At 33.0% G+C, this 23,616-nt stretch overlaps 1 protein-coding gene across 2 annotated transcripts in view; it reads left to right on the top strand.

Annotated features, from left to right (window-relative positions):
* LOC101891665 (transcription factor HNF-4 homolog) overlaps positions 1 to 23,616 on the top strand; it is a 77,424-nt gene that overhangs the window by 36,912 nt on the left and 16,896 nt on the right. Inside the window, exon 1 of one of the 2 annotated variants that reach the window (XM_059125137.1) lies at positions 10,385 to 10,530. The exons of the other annotated variant lie outside the window; for it this stretch is intronic. Within the exon in view, the coding sequence (XP_058981120.1) occupies positions 10,434 to 10,530 (97 nt within the window). The 5' untranslated portion in view covers positions 10,385 to 10,433. Of the gene's footprint in view, positions 1 to 10,384; positions 10,531 to 23,616 lie in introns of those variants that run through there. 2 annotated transcript variants of the gene reach the window in all.

The following is a 23,616-nucleotide window of genomic DNA, read 5'->3' as shown; positions in this document are numbered from 1 at the left end:
TTATGGCGTTGCCAGATGGGTCCGACGAATATGGACAACCCTGTAAAGGCTCCCACCCATAGGAGGTCTTTATAAATTCTTAATTTTTTAAAACACCTGGTTTCTATAAAATATACTAATAATCGCGTTTGAATTTTTATAAATTTGATTCACAATCCACTATTGGATATTTAAAAAAAAATTAAAATCGGCTATTGAATCTTAAAAAAATATATAATTTAAAATCCGCTTATATACACGTACCCCTCAGGTCCACATTCCCAAGCAATATTTTTTGGGAACGTTGAGAAATTCTAAGTGGAGTCGACCTAAGGTAGCGCTATATGTGCACAAAAGAAAAACAAGTAAAAAATCAGCTAATTTCGGCCGGGCCGAACTTTTTATACCCTCCACCATTTGGAGAAACTTGAAAAGTTTCCAAAAAATACCGCTGGAATAAAAATCGCTATATGGGGGCTTTTACGAATACGTGGTCCTGCATAAGAAATGTGTGTCATAGGCTGTAGTCACGGTTCCGAACTTTATATACGAAATTTGAAATAATTCCGGTGAATGATGTCGCAATAATTTTGAAAATACCGAATATCAGAGGGTACCGTTGTATGGCCGCTATACTAAAACGTGGACCTATTTAGACAATTCTCTTCTAAGGTTTAAAGTACTCAGAAGGTTTAAAGTACGGCTTGTGTGGATTGTAAAACAATTCCATTGAAAAACTTGGTTCAAATCATAAATTACCTATATAGATATTTCTCGTGTAGGGGAGAATTTACAGACAATTCCATTGAAAAATTTGGCTGAAATCATAAAAATACCGAATATCGGAAAGTGCCGTTAAACAATTTTCTTTCAAGGGTAAAGTAGCCACTCCTTGTGTAGAATTTCAGACAATTTTATTGAAAAGTGCCGTTAAGCAATTCTCTTTTAGGGGGTTAATTAGCCACTAATAACTCCTTGTGTAGAATTTCAGACAATTTCATTGAAAAATGTGGCTAAAATCATAAAAATGCCGAATATCGGGGTAGTAATGTTATATGGGAGCTATACGATATCGTGGACCTACATAGACAATTCTCTGTCAGAGGGTGAGGTACTCACAAAGAACTCTTTGTGCAGAATTTCAGAAAATTCAATTGAAAAATGTGGCTAAAATCATCAAAATATCGGGGGGCACCGATATATGGGGGCTATACGATAACGTGGACCGATAGAGCTCATCTTCGAAATTGAACTTGAAATTAAAATTACCAATAATTAATATGAAAAATATGAATAAATTGTAAAAAAATACTAGAAGTCAAGTATAAATCTCAGTAATGCATATTTTTCAGTCCAAACCAATTACAATATAACTAATTTTGAAAGATGACTTAGATGATCAAATTGCTTTAGGAGCTTTTTCAAACTATCAGAATCTAAAAATCTGAAATCGTTTCAAATCACCGAATTGTAAAATCCAAAATATAAAGTTCAACTAAAAATGTAGCATAAAATATTGGTGACTCTAAATCTATAGAATTGCGATTACAATCTCAACCTAATTCCGGCTATACCCTTTTGTCTAATTTTCGTCACCTTCATCTAGAAATACCCAAACCAAACCTGGCTATTGACCTCTGTAATTAATACGAAATACGTCTTAGTTTAAATACAATTCACCAAAATAAAGGCAATGCAACTAATAAGCCTTAGACCTTGAGGAAATATACCTATGCACAAAAAAATGTTTTGCAATAATTGAATCAAAATAAATTAATTAACATTGTTTTCGCGCCGGTACAACCAGTTATATTCTTAATAATATTTATTAAAAAAATTAAGGAATTAAAATAATGCGGTTTTGTATTTTTTATTTTGTTTTCGCATCTAAAAATAATTGCAAACAAGTAAAGGAGATGTTAAGCAAGGACGGGTGGAATTGTTACTACCCTCCACCATGAAAAATCCTGTTTATAAACAAATCGGCTGACTTCCAAATACCCTGGAGAATTTTAGCATAAAATCTGTGAGACTATAGAGAATATTTGCAATATAGCATTTAACACATCCCGAATCCAAAATATCAAATTGCAGGGCCAAATCAGTTAATAATGTGGCTGAGATTTTAAAAATGCCAGAACTAGGCTTATGTTATAGAAAATTGACACACAGTTAGATTTTTTTGGGAGGAGGACATTTAGGCATTACCTTTTTAGAATAACAAATTAAAGAATCTTTCGCAAATTAAGAAAACTGGGCCAAGTTCTTCCCATCAAATAGAAACTGACATTGTAAATTTTCCATGGGTTGAATGAAATGGTTCCAATGAAATCCTAAAAGTGCTCTATTACAACTAACTCGATTGTAAATTGTGACAAAATTTTGGAAATACTTAATATCAGGACTTACATCTATGCAGTGTTCGTGCAAAGTTTCCAAGCTCTATTTTTATACCATCCAACATTCTATGGAGGGTATATTAGCTTTGTCCTTCCGTTTGTAACTCCTCGAAATATTCATGATAGACCAAACAAAGTATATATATTCTTGATCAGCGTAAAATTCTAAGACGATTTCGCAAAGTCCGTCTGTCGTTGTGTGTCTGTTTTAATCACGTTATCTTTCGAACGAATTGAGATAGAAGGCTAAAATTTTATACACATGTGTATTTTCCCATTAGGCAGGTTTAATTCATAAATGGGCCATGTCGGTCAACGTTTTCATATACCCCCACATAACTGTACCTCCCAATTATTGGTACTTTGGTGATTTTATCAACGTCATTCACCCGAATTGTTTCTAATTTCGTATTCGAAGTTTGTAATGGGTACTACAGCCCATGCCTAAAAATTTCAGATACAGGTTCACATCTTCGTATAGCCCCCATATAACCGTACATCCCTTTATTCGGTATTTTTATGATGTTAACTATATTATGCGTCGGAATTGTTTTGAATTTCGTATTAGAAGTTTGTAATGGATACTACAGAACATGCGAAAAAAATTTCGTATGCATGTCCACGCCTTCTTATAGCCCCCATAAAACGGTACCTCCCTTTATTCGGTATTTTGATAATTTTAGCAACATTTTTCGTCGGTATTGTTTCAAATTTCGTATTCGAAGTTTGTCACGGGTACTACAGCCTATGCCTAAAAATTTCGTATGTAGGTCCACTATTCGTATATCCCCCATATAACGGCACCTCCCGATATTCGAAATTATGATGATTTTAGCGATATTTTGCGTCGGAATTGTTTCAAATTTCGTATTCAAAGTTTGTCATAATTTTTCGTCGGAATTATTTCAAATTTCGTATTTGAAGATCTTAATGGGTACTAATGCCTATGACAAAAAATTTCTCATGCAGGTCCCCGTCTTCGTATAGGCCCCGTATAAAATTCATTATTTAAACGGTATTTTTCGGAATTTGTTGAAATTTTTGGAGTGCCTTCCAAATGGTGGAGGATACTAAAGCTACTTTTCTACTTGTTTATAATACGATCCTGAAGGTCATTTCAACAGTGTGGACCAAGACTTCTGAGTCGGCTTCAAAAATCATTCAGCAGGGCATTTGAATGTCTATGAATGTCAATATCAACTTCTCGACTCTGGCTTGAGGCATAAACTCCAACTCTGGATACAATAGCTCGACTCCTTGATTCAAAAGTGTGGACACAAAGACTGGCGTTAAAAATCTTCCATCAGATCAGGATACAAATTAGAAGTCTATAAAGTTATCTATTTTTAGTGAATATTAACTTTTTGAGTCTGGCTTTTGTAATATATTCCGACTCTGGGTACAATAGCTCGACAATAAAATCTTGATCTGGCTAAGCATACAGAGAGGGCCAAAATCGACATAGAACCTTACACTGATCAAAAATATATGTACAATATGGGAATGACAAATTTAATAGATCCTCCATCTTATCGTAGAGGACCCAAAAACAGGAGCAACTCAAATCCCCCTCCCTTGAGTAATAATTGTCTAAAAAAAATTAAAAACCCCCCAAAAAAAGCAAACCAGATTTCTTTTGTTTTAATTGCAAAACAAAGAATTCCATTCCAAATTCTGTTGCGAAGTGCAATTGAGGCGTCGTCTGCGTCGTCATATTTTATATTGCATCAAAAACAATAATACCCACCGCTTAGTATTGTTCCATTAGTCTGGTTTATAATTTTGTTTTTTTTTTTTTTTTAATTTCGATTCGACGTCACATACCTACTTATTATTTATGTCCGTTTTGGGTTTCAAAATTTTGTTTTTTTTTTTGGTTTTTCAAAATACTATTTTGAAATATTAGATTTAGGTATGTATATATATTGTCAAAATTTAACTCCGGGTGTCTGTGAGTCAGTACGGTTTACTGACCGCCAGACTATAGGAGAACACTGTTTTGCAAAAGATATGAATAAAAAAGTTTGAAAGTCGACCTAAATTGTTCGTAGAGGATATTTTAAAAATTTTTGTTTAGGAATACATAACCTCAAAAAATTCTAGGGATACCAATGTCAACCAATTTCTTGTGATTCGGGATGGTCCCTCTTCTAAACAAAAAAGTCAGTTTCGGTTCCCTGTCCTAAAACGAAAATATTTTTCACATCAAAAACACTGTAGAGTAGTGTTGCAAAAAAATGTCAAATTTGATATTGACCTTTCTTTAATGAATGATAAGATAACAAAAAAATACATACATACACAAGTCCGGCAACTAAAACAAATTTATTCAAATTAATTATATTTTAAATCCCAAAAATTATAATTCAAATAAAATAGAATACAAATTTGTTTATTCAACTGATAAGTGGGCAGAGAGAAGCTAGCTACTAAGTACATCTAAGAAATTTTAAGTACATTTTGTACAAAAAAAAAATTTCACACAAAACCATTTTACCAAAAATTTTGCACATTTCGTTCCAGGAATACATTTATTCGCAATTTCAAGATTTTTCAAGTTATTGTTAATGTTTTTATCGAAAAAAAAAAACAAAAATAGTGAGAGTAATAAAAACATTTTATTTGATATTACCTGTTGAGTGATAAGCCAGCCAGCAATCCAAGACAAGTTGGCTATGTAAACAAATACACAAACCTTTTCGCGCTCATATCAGCCCCAAATACAAGCCGAACTACAGAGGTGGTTATCCATCCATCCATCCGTGTGGGTCTGATACCCAATGCTCGTGTTTGTTATCATATCAACATTTCTTCTTCTCTTTCGTTTACGTTTTTCAAAGCAGCCATCCAGCCAGTTAACAATACAGCCAAGAAGCAAACAAATGCCACACACCATCAACAGATTACGCTAGCCTCCTAAATTATAGAACAATAACAACAAAACATGAGCGCACACATTGTTTGCCTATTTCTATCTGAGATTGTGTTGATGATTACTTTCTCCTCCAAATTTAGTTCTCTCTTTTGATATTCTCAGAACAGTGATGTCAACTTTTTTTGTTAAGTGAATAATTGTGATTTGTACATGGTGCCAGAGAATACACGCAGATTTTGATGGTATTTATGAAAATTAAGTTGAAGACGATGTTGTTGTTTTTAAAATACACTGCGCGACAAAATTCTATGTTTTTAGGTTAAATGTTGTTTACATCGCAAAGTAACCTAAATATAGGAAACAAATTTATTTCTTTTCCACAAATTTTGAAAATTTCGGATTAAGATTTTTTGGACTCCTTGTATTTTATGTAGTGCATTCGGCGCTGATGACAACAATACATGATTATTTTGGTCAAAAATGTTAATATCTTAAAACAATAATCTCCATTGCATCTTAAAACAAAAAATAAGATAAGATAAGTTCAGCAGGGCCGAACTTTTAATACCGTCCACCATTTGGAAGGAACTTGAAGAATTAAAAAAAAAACCGAAAAATGCCACTAATACCAATGAAAACTATTGTATAGGGACTATACGAAGACGTGGACCTGCATAAGATTTTTTGGTCATAGGTTATAGTACCCAATACGAACTTCAAATACGAAATTTGAAATAATTCTGATGAATAATGTTGCCAAAATCATGACAATATCGAATATCGGAAGGTACTGTTACATTGGGGCTATACAAAGACGCGGACTGAAATTGTTTGTTCCAGTGAATAATGTCGCTAAAATAATGAAAATATCGAATATCGGGAGGTACCGTTATATGGGGGCTATACGAAAACGTGGATCGACATGGCCCATTTAGGAACTTAACCTGCCTACTGGGAAAATACTGATCTATGCAAAATTTTAGCCTTCCGTTTCAATTCGTTCGAAAGATAGAGTTATAACAGACGGACATTGCTAATTCGTCTTAGAATTTTATACTGATACAGAATATATATATACTTTTCGAAGAGTTTCAAACGGAATGACAAAGCTAATATGCCCTCCATAGAATGGTGGAGGGTATAAAAATATTTGCATCAATGTTGCCAAAAACCGAAAAAATTCCCTTTTTTTTTGACTCTGCCTATTTTTCGAGTTGATGCATGAAAGTAACATTAATTAATTTCCGTTTAGCCAGAAAGTGTCAAGTCTATACTATATATCTCGAATAAACCATATGTCTAGATTTAATGATTTTTAAAAATGACACTCCAAATTTATATTATGAAATTTTTTATAAATATTAAACTAAAATCGACAGTTTTATTCTGGGAAAAAAATTATCCTCTAATAAGCAGAAATAACATATTACTGCTAATTCAAAACAAATTGTCATTGAAGCCTTGCCATATTTGGCAAATCGGTAATGGCGTCCTTTATTATTACCTTAGCCATATGGCTATAGAGGGTGTAAATCATTTAAAGTGGCCAAAAAGTGCCACATTAAAATAACCGATTTAGACCTCAGGTATCTTGGACCAAACCTATTTTAGGACATTTGGAGTCGATCTACGGGTGCCCGTGTATCCGTCTGTATGACTGGCTGTGCAAGATAACTTCCGAAGGGAGTAGCCTATTTCGTCCAAACTTTGTACATCGTAATATCATTATTTTCAAATTTTGATCGGGCAAAATCGGTCCACACTTTCTGGTACCTCGTAAAATTGACAATATCGACCAACTCCTTTTAGTGCCTTCCACACAAAGAGTCAACATTTTGAATAATCTCAACGATTATGGAAAGTGAAAGAAGAGTTCAAATGTCTTCAAATATCACAATACTTCAACCAAATCTAATCCTTATATGAATATGGGATAGATCGAAAGGATCGAAATTTTGAATAATCATAGCTCTTTTAAAAAGCAAAATGAGCTGCCGATTTTTTTCAAACTGACCATACCCTAATATTTTGGACCTATTTTAGGTTTGGTATGAAGATGGTATTTATCGAGCCATTTCTATGGTATCTTCCTCACAAAGGGTCGTAATTATGAATAATCATAACTCCTTTAAAGAGTAAAATAAGCATCCTATATTTTTTAAACTGGCTGTATCCCAACTCTCACTCTTCACTTATGGACCCCCCTACGGCACTTATGGATATCCGTACACAATTTTTTGTCCATGTATTTTGATGAACAAAATTTGGTGAAAATCGGTTCGGATATAGCAATAGCTCCAATATATTTTTGGGATCAGATATGAGATACAGCCCAGAAATAGCGTAATTTTTTATCAATATCGGTTCGGATTTCGATATAGTTTTCTTATTATCTTTATCCGATTTCAGGTTTATTATGCACCAAATGGTTAATATCAGCTCAAATAGAGCGAATTTTGGCACATTTAACCGAATTTGTCCATTTCATGAAACTCGATTCCCATATATCCACCGCTCCGATACATATTTTTATACCCTCAAACTTTTTATGAAGGTTATATTTGTTTTGTCATTTCGTTTGCAATTCCTCGAAATTTGCAATTTTCCGAAGTCATATCATCCACTCTATATCAATATTATTTGGTAGGGGAGGTGCTAATGCCTTCGTAAAATTTAGTTCACAATTATTAAAAAAAAACTACTTTCAGATTTATGCTGACCTGAAATAGTTCGATCGTTATTTATTCTCTTTCACAAAATAATGTAATAATTTTTGACGCTTTTTATATATTGCATGTTAGCAACACTATTCTTGGCTCCCCATTATAATGGGAGAAGTTTTTGTTTTGCTCATCACTTTTTGGTTGGTTTTTTTTTATTTACGAATACACCGATAATGGCCACCGACCGGCATTCTAAGATGTTCGTTCGTTCGTTTTTTGCTATTAGCGGCATGATGGTGGAGAGTCGTTCAAGTGTTGGCGGCTTTTTAATACAACAACTAAATTTTCTGCGACGACGATGACGACTCTGCTGGCCTAAGTTGACTTCTGTCGACCATGTTTGTTGTTTTGTGTGCGGCGAACGACATGCCACCCTGGGCCAAGCAAGTAGCACTTGCTGGCTGGTGGTAATCGCTGATGTTGTTTCGCTCTCGCCTAAATGTTGTTGGCTGTGTTGTAAACAACAATTTACTGGTGTTTAATTGTCGTACGGTCAGAGAGTGAGAGAAGAGAGCAGGGTTGGGCATATTGCACTAAATTTTTAGTGCACTAAGAATTAAATAATTAGTGGTAGTGCAAGTTTTAATTCCACTACCACTAAAGGGTTAGTGGTAGTGAAAAATAAATTGCACTACCACTAACCCTTTAGTGATATTTAAAAAAAAATTGCACTACCACTAAATTTTAGTGGTAGTGAAATTTTAATAGCACTACCACTAAATTTAGTGATTTTTCAAATAAAATTTGCACTACCACTAAATTTTAGCGAAGCCAAAAAAAGCACTATGTATATAAGTATTATACCAGCTATAATGAAGCTTCAATAAACAATCCGGAATATATAGTACATATTCATAAAATTTGATTACTTTTCTAAATAGCACTAATTTAGTGCTATTTTTTATGAAATACCACTAATTTAGTGCAAGTTTTTTCAAATACCACTAAATTTAGTGGTAGTGCTATGAAATTTCACTACCACTAAAATTTAGTGGTAGTGCAATTTTTTTTTAAATATCACTAAAGGGTTAGTGGTAGTGCAATTTATTTTTCACTACCACTAACCCTTTAGTGGTAGTGGAATTAAAAATTGCACTACCACTAAATGAACAGTGATAGTGAAATTATTAGTGCACTAAAAATACAGTGCATTATGCCCATCTCTGGAAGAGAGAGAGAGAGTGTGTGTGTGATGTTGTTGTCAAGATTGACGACTAATAATTCTACCATTATCATTAACAACGACAACACAGCGCTACGGCTATAATAATAACAATAATAATAATAATCATAGCAACAACGTATTGCCCGTCTGTCCGTCGCTCTGTCTGTCCATCCATCCATACAACCATCCATCCGTCCAACAACGACAGCAATATAATACGGTCTTAATAGAATTCAGAATACGGTTTAGTATGTGTCGACAATATTTGCAGGGTTTAGTCGGCATTTTACGTTAGAACATAACGATCGGTTGTTTTTTTGGTTTCGTTCGCTCGTTCGTTCGCACGCTCGCTCGCTCGCTCGCTCGCTTACGTCCCACAAAAATAAGAAAGAAAAATAAATAAAACAAGCACGCACGCACACTAAAGCACAAAAACGTCGGTGTTCAAGCGATCCTCTTTGAGCGATATGTGTTTATGTTAGATATGAACTCTAAAAAGGATATTTATTTATTGTAAATAAAAAAGCTACCTACAAAAATTAAGAAGAAAAGAAAAGTGCCAGAAAAAAATTATCTCCAAATAAAAATTATATATCTAAAAAGTGGAATAATAAATTATATTTAATATTCATTCTATGCCAAAAATAAACATTTCCAAAAATTTCCATAAACACAAGAAACCAGACAATTTATCTGTACCAATACAGAAATATACCAAAAAAAATTAAATAAAAAAACAAATCAAATCAAGCGGGCTGCAAGTGTCTACGGCAGTATTTTTGGTGCAGTCAAGCGTAATTTGTGTATAAAAAATAAAAATCCAGAAAAAATATATATTCAAATTGAAAATAAATATTTGCCAATCTTTAAGTGCCCGAACTGAGTAATTGCTAGATGTAAAATTTTATCTAGGCACCCGTATAGAACCTGGCTGGGGAACACTCAATGATTTTGTTGTGATTTACGGATCCACCACGTAATGCTTTTCAACAAATCATCCGCATATCTCCACTATACCATAGCGCGCCACACAAATACACGTCACCGTAATATGTTGACAAATATTTGCGGATAAGGTGATTTCTGTTTGGAAATCAATTTTGTGATTTTTTTTTTGTTCATTCTCAACGCTGGTGCAAATAATTTTTACAAAATAAAACAAATAACTACAAAAACGGAAAACAAATAACGGCATTTATTTTAAATATTGAAACACACACAACCATCCTTTATTCCTTAACCTTCATTTGTGTTTTTGGAAAAAAAAAAAAGAGAAATACATTGTTTTCTCAATGTTTTCAAATATGCTAAAAATGAAAACGGAAATAATAACAAGCAATGGATTTGAAGACAGCTACATGTTCGAGGATAACCTGTTACATATGATTGGTAAATATTGCAACAAATTTTTTTTTTTTAAATTGATGATTGGCTGGATAAAAATGGAGACCGAAATCAAAATATTTGGGAAAGTAAAAAAAAACAGGGTAGGATTTAAGGATACCGGACCCAGACTTTTTAACGGTAAATTTTAAATGAGAAAAAAGTGGTATAGCTGCCTACTCCCAATTCGATGATAAATTTATTTTGCTATTAAGTTTTGTACTTTTTATTAGCCTTTGTTGTCCCTCTTTTTTTGTAAGTAGTCCTTTTTAAAGCGATTTTGAGAGTTTGCGTTTTTGGTAATTTTACTACCTCCTAAATGAAAACCTTTTTATGGAGACGTGGACCTGTATACGAAATTTCTTGTTATAAGCTGTAGTACCCATTACGAATTTCAAATACGAAATATTGGCAGGTACTGTTATATGGGGGCTATACGAAGACGTGGACCTCTATTCGAAATTTTGTGTCATAGGTTGTAGTACCCATTAAGATCTTGCAATACGAAATTTGAAACGATTCCGGTGAATAATGTTTTTTAAGTCATCAAAATACCGAATATCAGGTGGTATCGTTATATGGGGGCTATACGAAGACGTGGACTGCATTGACAATTTTTTTTCATAGGCGGTAGTACCTATTACGAACTTCAAATATGAAATTTTAAACAATTCCGGTGAAATCATGAAAATACCGAATATTGGGAGGTACCGCAATATGGGGGCTATACGAAAACGTGCACCGACATGGCCCATTTACGAATTTAACCTACTACTGGTAAACTATGTATGAATGCAAAATTTTAGCCTTTTATCTTAATTCGTTCGAAAGAAACAGACAGAGAGACATCGCTAGATCGTCTTAGTATTTTACGCTGAGTTACAAACGGAATGACAATGCGAATATACCCTCCATAGAATGGTGGAGGGTATAAAAAAGCGAGATTGATACCAACATGTATCGAAATAGAATAGGGTATTGTGTCTGAGTGCAATTATTTGAAATAGACCCACAGTACCTTTTTGTGATCTTCACAGAATCACATTCTAAGTCCATGGATTATTGTTAACAAAGTACAGGTCGCAGTTAATGTCCGATAGAAATGAAATTTGTTTGGGCCAAGGACGAAACTTATTGGTTATCGTACCATTTTCCCTTTATTGTACGCCATATGTGTAATATACATCCAAATGGGATGTATTTCGATACATCCGATCGAATTCAGCCCATAAGGAAGTACTTCAATTTTGGTCATTCAGATATAGCTATAACTCTGATTTATATGTTTCATCCGATTTGGTGTTTGCGTCCTTCACATTCGTAATATGCACTCAAAAACAGTGATATTTGGTACCAGATGTCAGAACAGCTCGGAGATACCTCTTTAAAATTTTCTGCGCGGAGATACCTTTGTCAAGATTCGTTCAGATTTGGATAAAGCTCCTATATATACCTTTATCCGTCCAGATAAAGTAGATTTTGATATCAGCTCGAATTAAGTGGATTTTAGCCCATCAATTAAATTTTGTAAAAATCGGTTCGAATATAGCTTTAACATCCATATCAATGCTTCATCCGGTTTGTTGTTTAAGTCTCTCACATGCGTAATATGTACTCCACAAGAATAATATTTGGCACTAGATATGAGATACAGGCCAGAAATACCTCTGTATACATATCTATACCAAAATGAACCAAACCTTGGTTATTACGACTGAATTCATCGTAGAAACAAGTACTTCGAATTTGGTGAATATCGGTTCAGATATAGCTATAGCTCCCATACATATGTTTCATCCAATTTTGTATATAAGTTTATCACTCCAAACCAATGATATTTGGTACCAGATATTCGATACTTCTCAGAATACCTCTGCCAAAAATTATCGAAATCTGTTCAGATTTGGATATAGCTTCCATAAATATCTTTATCCGATTTCCTCTATTTTTTTCTACCAAATATGTAATATCAGCACATTTAGTGGAAGTTTTCCATTTGTTGAAACTCGATTCTCATATATCTATGGGTTCGATATTAATTTTTAATATAATAGTCATATTATGTACTGTATATCAATGGTATTTGGTACGAGCGGTACAAGTACCTTCGTCAAATTTGGTGAAAATCAATTCAAAGTTTGATGTACCCTCTGATTAAGAATTACAACTATTTTTAAATCCTAACACGAATTCAAAAAAAAAATTTAAAAAGCAGGTAAGTTCAGCCGGGCCGAACTTTAAATACCCTCCACTATTTTGAAAGAACTTGAAAATTTAAAAAATAAATAAATACATTTTTTGTCATAAGCTGTAGTACCCATTACGAAATGTATATACCCAGCACTATTTTGAAAGAAATTGAAAATTTAAAAAAATAATAAATTTTTTGTCATAAGCTGTAGTACCCATTACGAACTTTTAATACGAAATTTGAAAATTTTGAAATAATGACTTTAAAATCATAAAAATACCGAATATAGGGGGGTACCGTTATACGGGGCCTATATGAGGACGTGGGCCGGCATATGTAATTTTACATTTTTATCTTACCTATTAATTTTTAATTGGCTGTAGTACCCATTCCGTTGAATAATGTCGCTAATATCATCAAAATACCGAAGAAAGGGGGGTTCCGATATATGGGGGCTATACGAAAACGTGGACCCATTTTGGCCCATTTACAAGCTTAGCCTACCTATTAGTAAAAGACACATGTGTATGAAATATTAGCCTTCTATCTTAATTCGTTCGAAATATGTGATTACAACAGACAGACAGACGGACATCGCTAAATCGACCTAGAATTTTACGCAGATCAAAAATATATACAAACGGGAGCTACAAACGGAGCTACAAACGGAATGGGAGCTACAAACGGAATGACAAAGTTAATATACCCTCCATAGTATAGCGGAGGGTATAAAAATTCATAATTGGTATGATCTTCTTCACATAAATTCCTAATATAAACGTTTATTTGTTGTGGGTAGCTCTACTAAATATGCATGGTGTAGGGTATCATGTAGTCAGCCCCGACCGAGTTGTTACCTTTCTTTATGTTGTCCTTTATTTCATAATTGGTTTATATTGGAAATTTCATTTCATTTATAATTCATTTAGTTCAACAAGGTTCGGATAACATCCTCGTAAAATTGTTCAGTACTCCACTAAATAATTGCGTTTTTGGAAAATGTGAGCGAAGATAACCTTGAAATAATCAATGTGAAAATCAACTATTTATTGATATAAGGTAAAAGTAGGCCTACAATTGTAGTTGTTAATGTTGGTACCTATCTATGAATGAACGAAATTTTGTGATACGCTGCGATGGACTATTTTCGCCGGTTGCTTGTAAAATGTTCAAAATATGGGCAAAAGAAAAATAAAAAAAAAATATGTCTGTGACACATAACTAAATTACTAATTTATAGGAGTCGCCTTAAGGTGAACAGCTATCACGAAATTCGACGTAAGATAAAAATATTTGCAAAGTGAGCAATAAAATTGTTAATATATTTTATTTTTATTAGTGAAGTTTATTTAAGTTTTATGCATTTTCCATCGGAGGGGTCGTTCAGGCTAGATATGAAGTTTTATTAATTTGATCAATTGTCATAAATTTATTCATTTAATATGGAAATTATTTATAAAAATATTTTTATAATGAAAGTCATTTTTTTTAATTCAATTTTTTCATCTATTGATTGAATGATATTTTTATAAAATTCTTAGAAAATGATAATTAAAAATTGTAGTCTTTTTCACAGAAATAAATGCATATAATTACTCCTCTAAATTCTTTGATGACATATTTCGGATCCCTATCTTATCCCCATTCGAATGGTACTTTTTTAAGGTATTAGTCAACATTCCGATTTAAATTTTCCTAACATTAACAGCCACTTGGGATTAAGTTTCTATTCATAATGTCTTAGTAAGGGGGGCCCTCTTGAGCTTTTTAATCTTTTGATAACATCACCCCAAAGGACGTTTATTTTTGTGATTTTTTCAAAACGCACGTAGAAATTTCGATTAGGAAATAAAACGAAATCGAACTCATCAAAAAAAAAAAAATCATTTTTGCCCCGTGCCCAACAATTTGTTCAATTTTTGAGACCAATAATTATAGATTGTTATTTTGTGATAGCAACAATAAAGGCCACCACCACTGGCTAGTGAATTTAAATGCTGATTATTATTTTTTTATGATTTTGTCGATAATTTCGAAAGGTGAGATTAGGTTGTTGTTTATTTTTATAATTTACGTTTTTTCTTTTCGTGCAACTCTTTTCAGTTTTGCTTAGAAAAATTTATAGAATATATTATAAAAATTTGATAGAATATATTCTGTAAAAAAATCTAATATTCTATTCTATATTATATGTAGATTCTTTGTGTGGTGGATCGGAATATCTTTTCTATGATAACAATGTAAGATTACTACTTGCCATGAACCCAACCATTTTCTTCGAAACTAATCGATATTTGAAGTCGAAGGACCATAGATTTAATATTAATAAAATATATTCAGTTCGTCTTCTGTATATTTTTAAAGGAACGGAGGATCAAAATACTGATCATTTTTCATTATGGGTAAAAATTTAATACTAGATAAAAATAATATTCAGAAATTCAGTTCACCCATGGCAAAATTACAGACGATAGAACGAAGGTACCCCCTGAATACATTTTTTTCTTTTGGAGCACTTACAAAACTGCAACAAAGTCAAGCGCCATAATTTTTAATTTTTTTTTTTTAAATTTTATTGAATGAAAGCAAAAAATGTTGGAAATAACATCAAATTTTAGAATAAGTTTAGATTTTTTCGAATTGGTCACCTTTGGCACGAATTATGGCCTTAAAACGGCCAATAAAACCGTCAAACGCTGCCCGAATGTTGCTCTGCGGTATTTTGGTCCATTCCCGGCGAAGCGCTTGAGTTCTGGTGACCAACCGAAGATGCACATTTTCAGCTGACCTCTTTGGCAAGTAAACACGATCATTTTGTTGGTTTACAAACTGCTGGACAACGAATGTTTTCTCATCGGAGATCAGAGAAAACCAAATTCTGCAGTTCACCACTTTCGGCCAAGCGAAGCAACTCTTTAGCTCTATTTTCTTTCCGTGGCGGTGTAAGTTCTTGCACTTTTTGGAATTTCAATGGCTTTACCCCGAGCTCATTTTTTCAATATTTGCCGAATGGAATATTGCGATATGTTCCACTCACGAGCCATTTTTCGGCCACTGCGACGCGGGTTTCGATCATGTCGCTTCTTTACTTTTCGAACCATTTCTGCTGATGTTACTGTTTTATCCCCTCCACTTCCTTGACGTCGGGCTACGTTACCAGTATCACTGTAACGAGCGATGATACGAGACACAAAAGATTTATTCACATTTAAATGCTAGAGTGCTCTAACGATAGCCACTTGTGGTTTTCCAGCCAAATATAAAGAAATCACACTATCACGCTTGAATTCCATCACGAATAACTTTTTTCGGGAAAATTCTCAACAAAATGCTTTTGTACGCTTGTAAACAATATAATGAGCTGTTACTGAAATAATTTTAACAGCTTTCGGATGAGTGGCTTAGAAATGACAGCATTCTGAAGTTGGTTGCAGTTTTTACATTTCAGAAATTTAGTTCACCAAATCATCAGAAAATTACTTCTTCTGCCAAGAATTTCTTCTGATTTAAATAGAAGCCCTTCACAATTTTCCCATTTAATTAAATATCGAAAAATAGAAACGTCGTATCTCTTTATGACATAAAATCTGCAATTATTGTTTTATATTTATTATTTTTCGTTTTGCGTGTTTTTCACTTGCCAATAATCGGAAATTACTTTAATTGCCAATCAGTTGATTTGCATTCATTACAGAGATGAAGAAAAAAAAATGTTGAAAACCGAATAGTATGTGAAAAAATAATTATTACACCTCTATTAGAATTATAATTGGCCATCATATTCTAATTGGTCCGTTTAGAGTTATATGCAGTTGATGGTAAGTGAAATTGTGGCAAAATGAAAAAATGAGATGTCAATTATAACAAACAAAGTAATTACCCGACAACCTTGAAAAGCATTCAAATCGATGGGAACTAGGCGAAGAGAAAATGCGTAAAAAGTAATTAATGATCGAATTTTTTTTCTCTTGTAAGTGCATTTAAGAGACACCTTTTAAAATCAATATATAATCGTATTATTTAACAATTTAAACTAGATTCGCTTCGTGAGAAGTTTAATAAAAACGAGTAAATAATTTTAAAAATAGTTGGCAGTTAAACCAAATTTGCATTTAAAAGAGTTGCAGCTAAGTGCAATCTACTGCTATAAACCTAAAAATTACAATAACAAAACAAACTTAAAATATAGTTTAAATCAATTACCTAAATGACTGGTATGTATGAAAACGCTCTTAGAATCTTAAAAAAAACCCAACCTCCCTGAAAAAGTTGCAGCTAAACTAAATCTATTGTATTTCAACTTGCATGGGCTTAAAAATACTTTTCTATTAAATTCGAATATTCTGAAGACCTCCACAAAAAATTAGGGTGTTTGAAGCAAATTTGCACTTACAAGAGTGGCAGCTAAGTCCAATCTACTGTTTTAAAGTAAAAAATAATAAAATAAAATAATAAAATATAGAATCTTAATCGCACTTCTGGAAATTTTGAGTGCTAACATTTCAGATTTTTACTATTTTTATACCTTCAGCCTTTTGGCTTCAGAGTATAGGTATCATTTTATACGGCCAAAACGTGAGTCATCGAAATAATGGCCGTTTTAGAGCCTAGGTCTCTTTGGACGAAATCACTTTCATGGCATTTTGAGTCGATCTAGTGATGTCCATTCTGGCTGGCTGGTACGCACGATAATTCTCGAAGGGAGCATCCGTTTTGATCCAAACTTGGTACATTGTAATATTATTGTCAAACTTAGATCGAGTTCGGAGATGAGCAGAATCGGTCCACCTCTTATGTTATCTCCCACACAATAGGTTAACATTTCCAATGATTTCCTCATAAACAGAGAAAGAAGCATCGAATTTTGTTTAAAATTTGCAAGTCCGCATATTTTTTCAGTGCAAGATTGAGTGTGCGTTTCGATGGGAGAGCAGGGAAGGACAAGTCTGAATACATTTTGAATAAAATTTTCATTTATTCTTTCTTTCTTTCTTCTTTTCAAGCTTCACATATTCCAATAGTTTTACTGACACAAGATCTGGTGAAAAAATGTGATATACCGACACACTCCTTCTCGTACCTCCTCTACAATAGATCAACATTTTGAATAACCACAACTCTCATAAAATGCGAAATATGTCAAGTTAAAGGGGAAGGTTATTAATTAATCAAATAGTTGGTCCTTCGAGCTCACATAAAGCCCCGCTCGCCTATGTAGGATCGAAGTAAATATTTTTTTTTGTTTTGAGGGGCCTTGAAGATGTGGCTTATGGTTACTGACTAAAGAGAAATGTATCTTAAATTGATGTTAATTGACAAATATTTGGTCCTTCGAGACCATATGACTCCAGTGGGAAGTAGTGTCGTTTAAAAAATCATACATTCCGAACATAACTTCAAATAATTTTTAAAATTTTGGTTTATGGAAACTTGACTATAGACCATTTAATGTTCCCACCAAGTTAATTAAACAGCCTTTCCAGCAAAAATATTTCCGTACAAAAATTAAAAACTATTCTGTAGAATTTCCTTTAGAAATTAAATTAAAAAAACAAGTTAAAAAGCAGTAAGTTCACCCTGGCCCGACTTTGAATACCCTCCATTGGAACGAATTTGGAAATTTTCAAAAAATAAAATCCTTAAAACATTCTGTTAAAATTTTAAAAATACCGAATATAGCTGGTCTATTGGTGTTTATACGACGTGGACCTACATAGGCATTGTTTGTCATAAGACATTGCCATATTCAGATTCGAAACTTGAAATAAACGCTGAATAATGTAGCTAAAATCATCAAAATATCGTATATAGGGAGGTACCGTTAGAATATTGGCTTTAAAAAAATAATTTTGCTAAATCTTATCTTTAAACAATTTTCCATCTTGAGATTTATCAAAGTTGTGACTTGGGCCGTCAAATGTGTTCAAAATTTCTTTGAGGGCAATAATTTTCAATTATTTTCTGGCATTTTTTTCGTAACAGCAAAACCTTACGAGAGGTGGCTAAAAATATTTCCACAATAACGAATAATTGGTCCTTCGAGCCAATATAGAGCTAAAAGAAAATATATCGTCTTGAAAAATCATTTATTCCAATTCCTATCCTCAATAAATATTCGGCCTCATGGAGCTTTAGAGCTTTATATTGGGATGTCAAATATCTCTAAACAAAAAATAAATAAATAAATAAATAAATAATAATAAAAATTGGTCCTGCTAGTGCAACAATTCAACGTTTATTCACTGGCATTTTCTATGGAAACCATGAAAATTGCTTAAATTTAAATAATAAACACTTTTCTCAATTGTGAATGTTTGGTCCTTCGAGTCCAAATAAAGCCTTCGAAATAAGTCCTGCAAAAATCATATTTTCCCAACTTCAAGGAATCGTTACCCTAATGGAATGTGAGGGGTTCCCTTTAGGCTATCTAATGTCTGTACAAGGTGGAATATTTGGTCCTTCGAGCACAAATTTGCCTTCGTGAACCACAATTAACACTTGTTCTCTATTTCTCTCTTCTCTCTCTCTCTCTCTGGCATTTCCTTTCGGAGCCAGACAACCACTTATCCGCCAGTAAATTCCCATTACGTCAATTCACATTTATTATGGTTTGAATAGTATTCAGCGATTATAAACATGGCAACCACCTGCGATTTAAATAAATTAAAACCAAGTTGACCGCGAGTTCACAATAATAGCCGAACAATAATTACAAACAATTTAAGATCATTGTAGACCACTTTTTCGCAGCTAGTTTTTTGTGTTCGTTTTGTGTTTTTCTAATTTGTTTAGAAGAAAACATCTTTTTGTGCAAATATTCAGTGTTTGCTAAGCTTTTAAGTGATTAAAAAAACAAAAACAACACACACAACTTCTTCGGTTTCTTCTCTCCTGCCAACTTTAAATACAGGTGCTATTGGTGACCACTTTTTTTTGTTTGGAATTGTCTTATGTTACTCAAATTGTTGTACACTGGCCTGGGTTATCTGCTGGGGTCAGCCCCACGGGCGCCCAACTACTATTGGCGCACAATTAAAGATTTTTTCCTTGAACTCCAACACGGCTGCTGCTGCTGACCAGCCATAACTTCTCTTTTTCGCGAAAAAAAAAGTATTTGTTTTAATTTAACTTTACAGCATCACTTTAAACTAGCTAGTCGAATGCCACACAATTGATTGTTTGGTTAATTAGTCCGAGTTTTTTTTTTTTTTTTTTTTTAATTTATATTCCATTAACCTGTTGTCTAGATTTAGAATTCATGTTAATTATTATCAATGATGACGTCTATAATATAATATTTGATGATAAAAATTATGATCAAAAATAGTAATGGTTGTAAAATAACTTTATTCTTGTTCGTTTTAAAATAATAAAATACAAATATAAATTTTTAATATGTGTTGTCTTTAGGTTACAATCCTTGTCTATAAATAGCATTTAAATTTCATAATTGGCCCTTCGCTGTGTCTTAAAATTCCAAACGTAAAGATTTGGTCCTGCTTTATTGGTATTTAATCCTTTGAGGTATCTCCAAAATTCTAAAATCCATACAGACTAGAAATGAAGAGAAAACAATTACTCAAAGGTTTGGTCCTTCGATTACCAAACTTTTTTTTATAACCTCCACCATATATGGTATGGAGAGCATATTAAGTTCGTTATTCCGTTTGCAATCACACGAGAGCCAAAACGAATTACGATAGGAAGGTAAACTTTTGAACAGATCAGTCTTTTGTCTGCAGGCAGGTCAAGTTCGAAGATGGGCTATATCGGCCCACGAAATTGCGTAGCAGGTCCACGCCTTCGTATAGCCGTCATATAACGATACCTCGCGATATTCGGTATTTTGATGACTACAGGAACATTTTTCACCAGAATCGTTTCAAATTTTAAATTTGAAGCTAGTAATGGGTACTACAACCTATGGTGGAAAATTGACGATATGGGTCAACATCTTTGTATACCTCTATATAACGATAACCCCGATATTCGGTATTTTGATGACTATAGGGTCATTGTTCACCGAAATTGTTTCAAATTTTGTATTTGGAGCTCGCAATGGGTATGTCAACATCTTCGTGTAGCCCCCATATAACAATATTCCCCGATATTCGGTATTTTGATAACTATAGGGACATTGTTCACTGGAATTATTTGTATTTGAAGCTCGTAATGAGTACTACAACCTATGACGTAAAATTGCCTATCTAGGTCAACGTCTTCATTTAGCCCAAATATATAACGACACCCCCCCTTATTCGGTATTTATTTATTTTGATGATATTACCAATATTTTTAACGGAATTCTTTCAAATTTCGTATTTAAAATTCAAAATGGGTTCTACAGCCTATGGAAAAAATTACTTATGCAGGACCACGACTTCGTAAAGCCCCTATAAACGGGTTTCCTTTGAGCGGTATTTTCGACGGATTTATTTATTTTATTATTTTGGAAAATTTTCAAGTTCCTTGCAATTGTTTCAAATTTCGTATTAAAAGCTCGTAATGGGTTCTACAATCTTTGACGGAAAATTGCCTATGTAGGTCAACGGTATTTTGATGATATTACCGATTTTTTTATGAAATTGTTTCAAATTTCGTATTTTAAGTTCGTAATGGGTTCTACAGCCTATGGCAAAAATTACTTATACAGGTCCACATCTTCGTAAAGCTCCTATAAAAGGGTTTCTTTTGAAATATATTTCTGCCGGATTTTGTTTGGAAAATTTTCAAGTTCCTTCAAAATGATGGATGGTATTAAAAGCTCGGTCCGACCGAACTTAGCTGCTTTTTTACTTGTTTTAAATACAGAAGTTAAGGCGAGAATACATAAAACTCTTTTCTGACTGGTTTAAGTTATCGGCTGGCTTTTTCGGCTTAGAATAAAGTAGCCTAGGGCCGAAATCGAACTAAGTCAACCTAAAACTCCTTTCATCTTCTACGAAAAAGCCAGCCGATGACTTAAGCAAGTCAAAAAGCCTTTTATGTTCCCTCCCTCTTAGTGCTTCGTTTTCTTCATTAAATTTTCTATAAAGCAGAAGTTATGCAATTTTCAATTATAACTCAACAAATTCGCCCTTCGATTACTTGATTTTGTTCATGTTATAAAAAATCATGCCAGTTCCTTCGATTACTGAATTTTGACCATTTCATATGCATTTCATAGTTGTCATAAAGCAAAATTTGTTAAAAGTACTTCAAATAAAGTTAAGTGTGTAAAAATACACAGAAAAACATCCTGTCAGTCCTGTTTATATCACAAAGATTTGGTCCTTCGATCACTGGATTTCAGAGCTCAATCCAAATACATTTCATAACTTAAAACAATTTCAAACATTTCTAAAGTAATAAATCTATTTTTAAATATCCATCAACTGGGGATCAACACGAGTCGAGCTAAGTCGATCTCTCAATCTATTTGCAGCTCTGTTGCCTGATATAATTTCATAAATGTCAACATGTCATTGTGAATGATACTATTTTTAACAATAACTACAAACATTTTTAAGTAATAACTATTAATTATAATTTAAAGTTTTAATGGGGAAGGGTCAATACAAATCATATCGCTTGCATAGACAGACATGACTATTGAAAAAAATACCACATTTATTGTCTGGCTGAGTGACATTCTATATACATATCTGTCAAATAAAAAAAAATAATACTATAAAAACAATACAACCCATCTAAATGACATAGAAATATTTGAAACATTGGTACGCTTTAAATATTTTTTTAGGAATTTTCTCCCTCCCCAAAAAAACATTTTTTTGGGTCTTAACAGATTTGGCATTTACGTGTTAATGATGCATGAGATATGTTTATATTTTTTTGGATTTTGTTTTTGTATTCCATGTTTTTTTCGTTGAAAGAAAAAGTCAATTATGCGACAATAGTTATGTGAACAACAAACAATTATCATAATTTTTTTTGGTAAAATAATTGAAGTTTATAAGTACCAAATAATAGGGAAATTAACATTTAAGGGAGTTTTATTGGCATAAAAGCCATTATTATAGCCGGAAATATTATAGAAATATTTTAAATAAAAAAATTAAAAGTTAATTTTAAAACGTATTTTATACTGAGAGAAACGCAAGTGGAAACGTAGAGTGTCTTCTTCAATAACAAAAGATCTGAATCGTTGCCATGTTATTCAACTTAAACTCAGGAAATTTTTATCAGCTTAATTTAATGCTGACATCTATATAATCCCCACAAAATGGGTCTAAAAGACATAAAGCTTCCTTTTTGACTTTCCAAATGCCGCTACACCAGGTAAATCTACGAAGTATACTCATCAGTTTTGTATATTTTGAATCAGTTCTGTTCATCCCCATCAGAAATCTATAGTTCCAGGCCATATAGTGTGGAGTTCGCAATTTTTTAAGATTTTTTTTTAAATTTTGAACCAATAATTTAAATATTAGCTCTATGTGAAGGTGGTTCCTAAGGGTGTGGGACGTTCAAAACAAAATTCAAATTTTAGTGGGACATTTATGTGATTTGTATACCCTCCACCATACTATGTAATTCCTCGAAATAATTATGTCAGACCCAACAAAGTATATTTATTCTTGATCAGTGTAAAATTCTAAGTCGATTTAGCGATGTCCGTCGGTCTGTCTGCTGTAATCACCATATCTTTGGAACGAATCGGGTTAGAAGGCTTAAATATGCACACATGCGATTTTTTGCCAGTACGCAGATTCGGTTCGTAAGAGCCCTTGGCTCCACATTTTCGTATAGCCTCCATATAACGGTACCTCCTTTAATTGGTACTACAAACTATGGCAAAAAATTACTTAAGTACCTCCACGCCTTCGTATAGCCCCTATATAACGGTACCTCCCAATATTCATTATTTTTATGATATTATTCACCGGTATTGTTTGAAA

The sequence above is a fragment of the Musca domestica genome, unplaced genomic scaffold (genome assembly GCF_030504385.1).
Source record: "Musca domestica strain aabys unplaced genomic scaffold, Musca_domestica.polishedcontigs.V.1.1 32, whole genome shotgun sequence".
Taxonomy (NCBI): Eukaryota; Metazoa; Arthropoda; class Insecta; order Diptera; family Muscidae; genus Musca; species Musca domestica.
The sequence above is the reverse complement of the archived record's forward strand: the minus strand, read 5'-3'. Positions and strand labels throughout refer to the sequence as shown.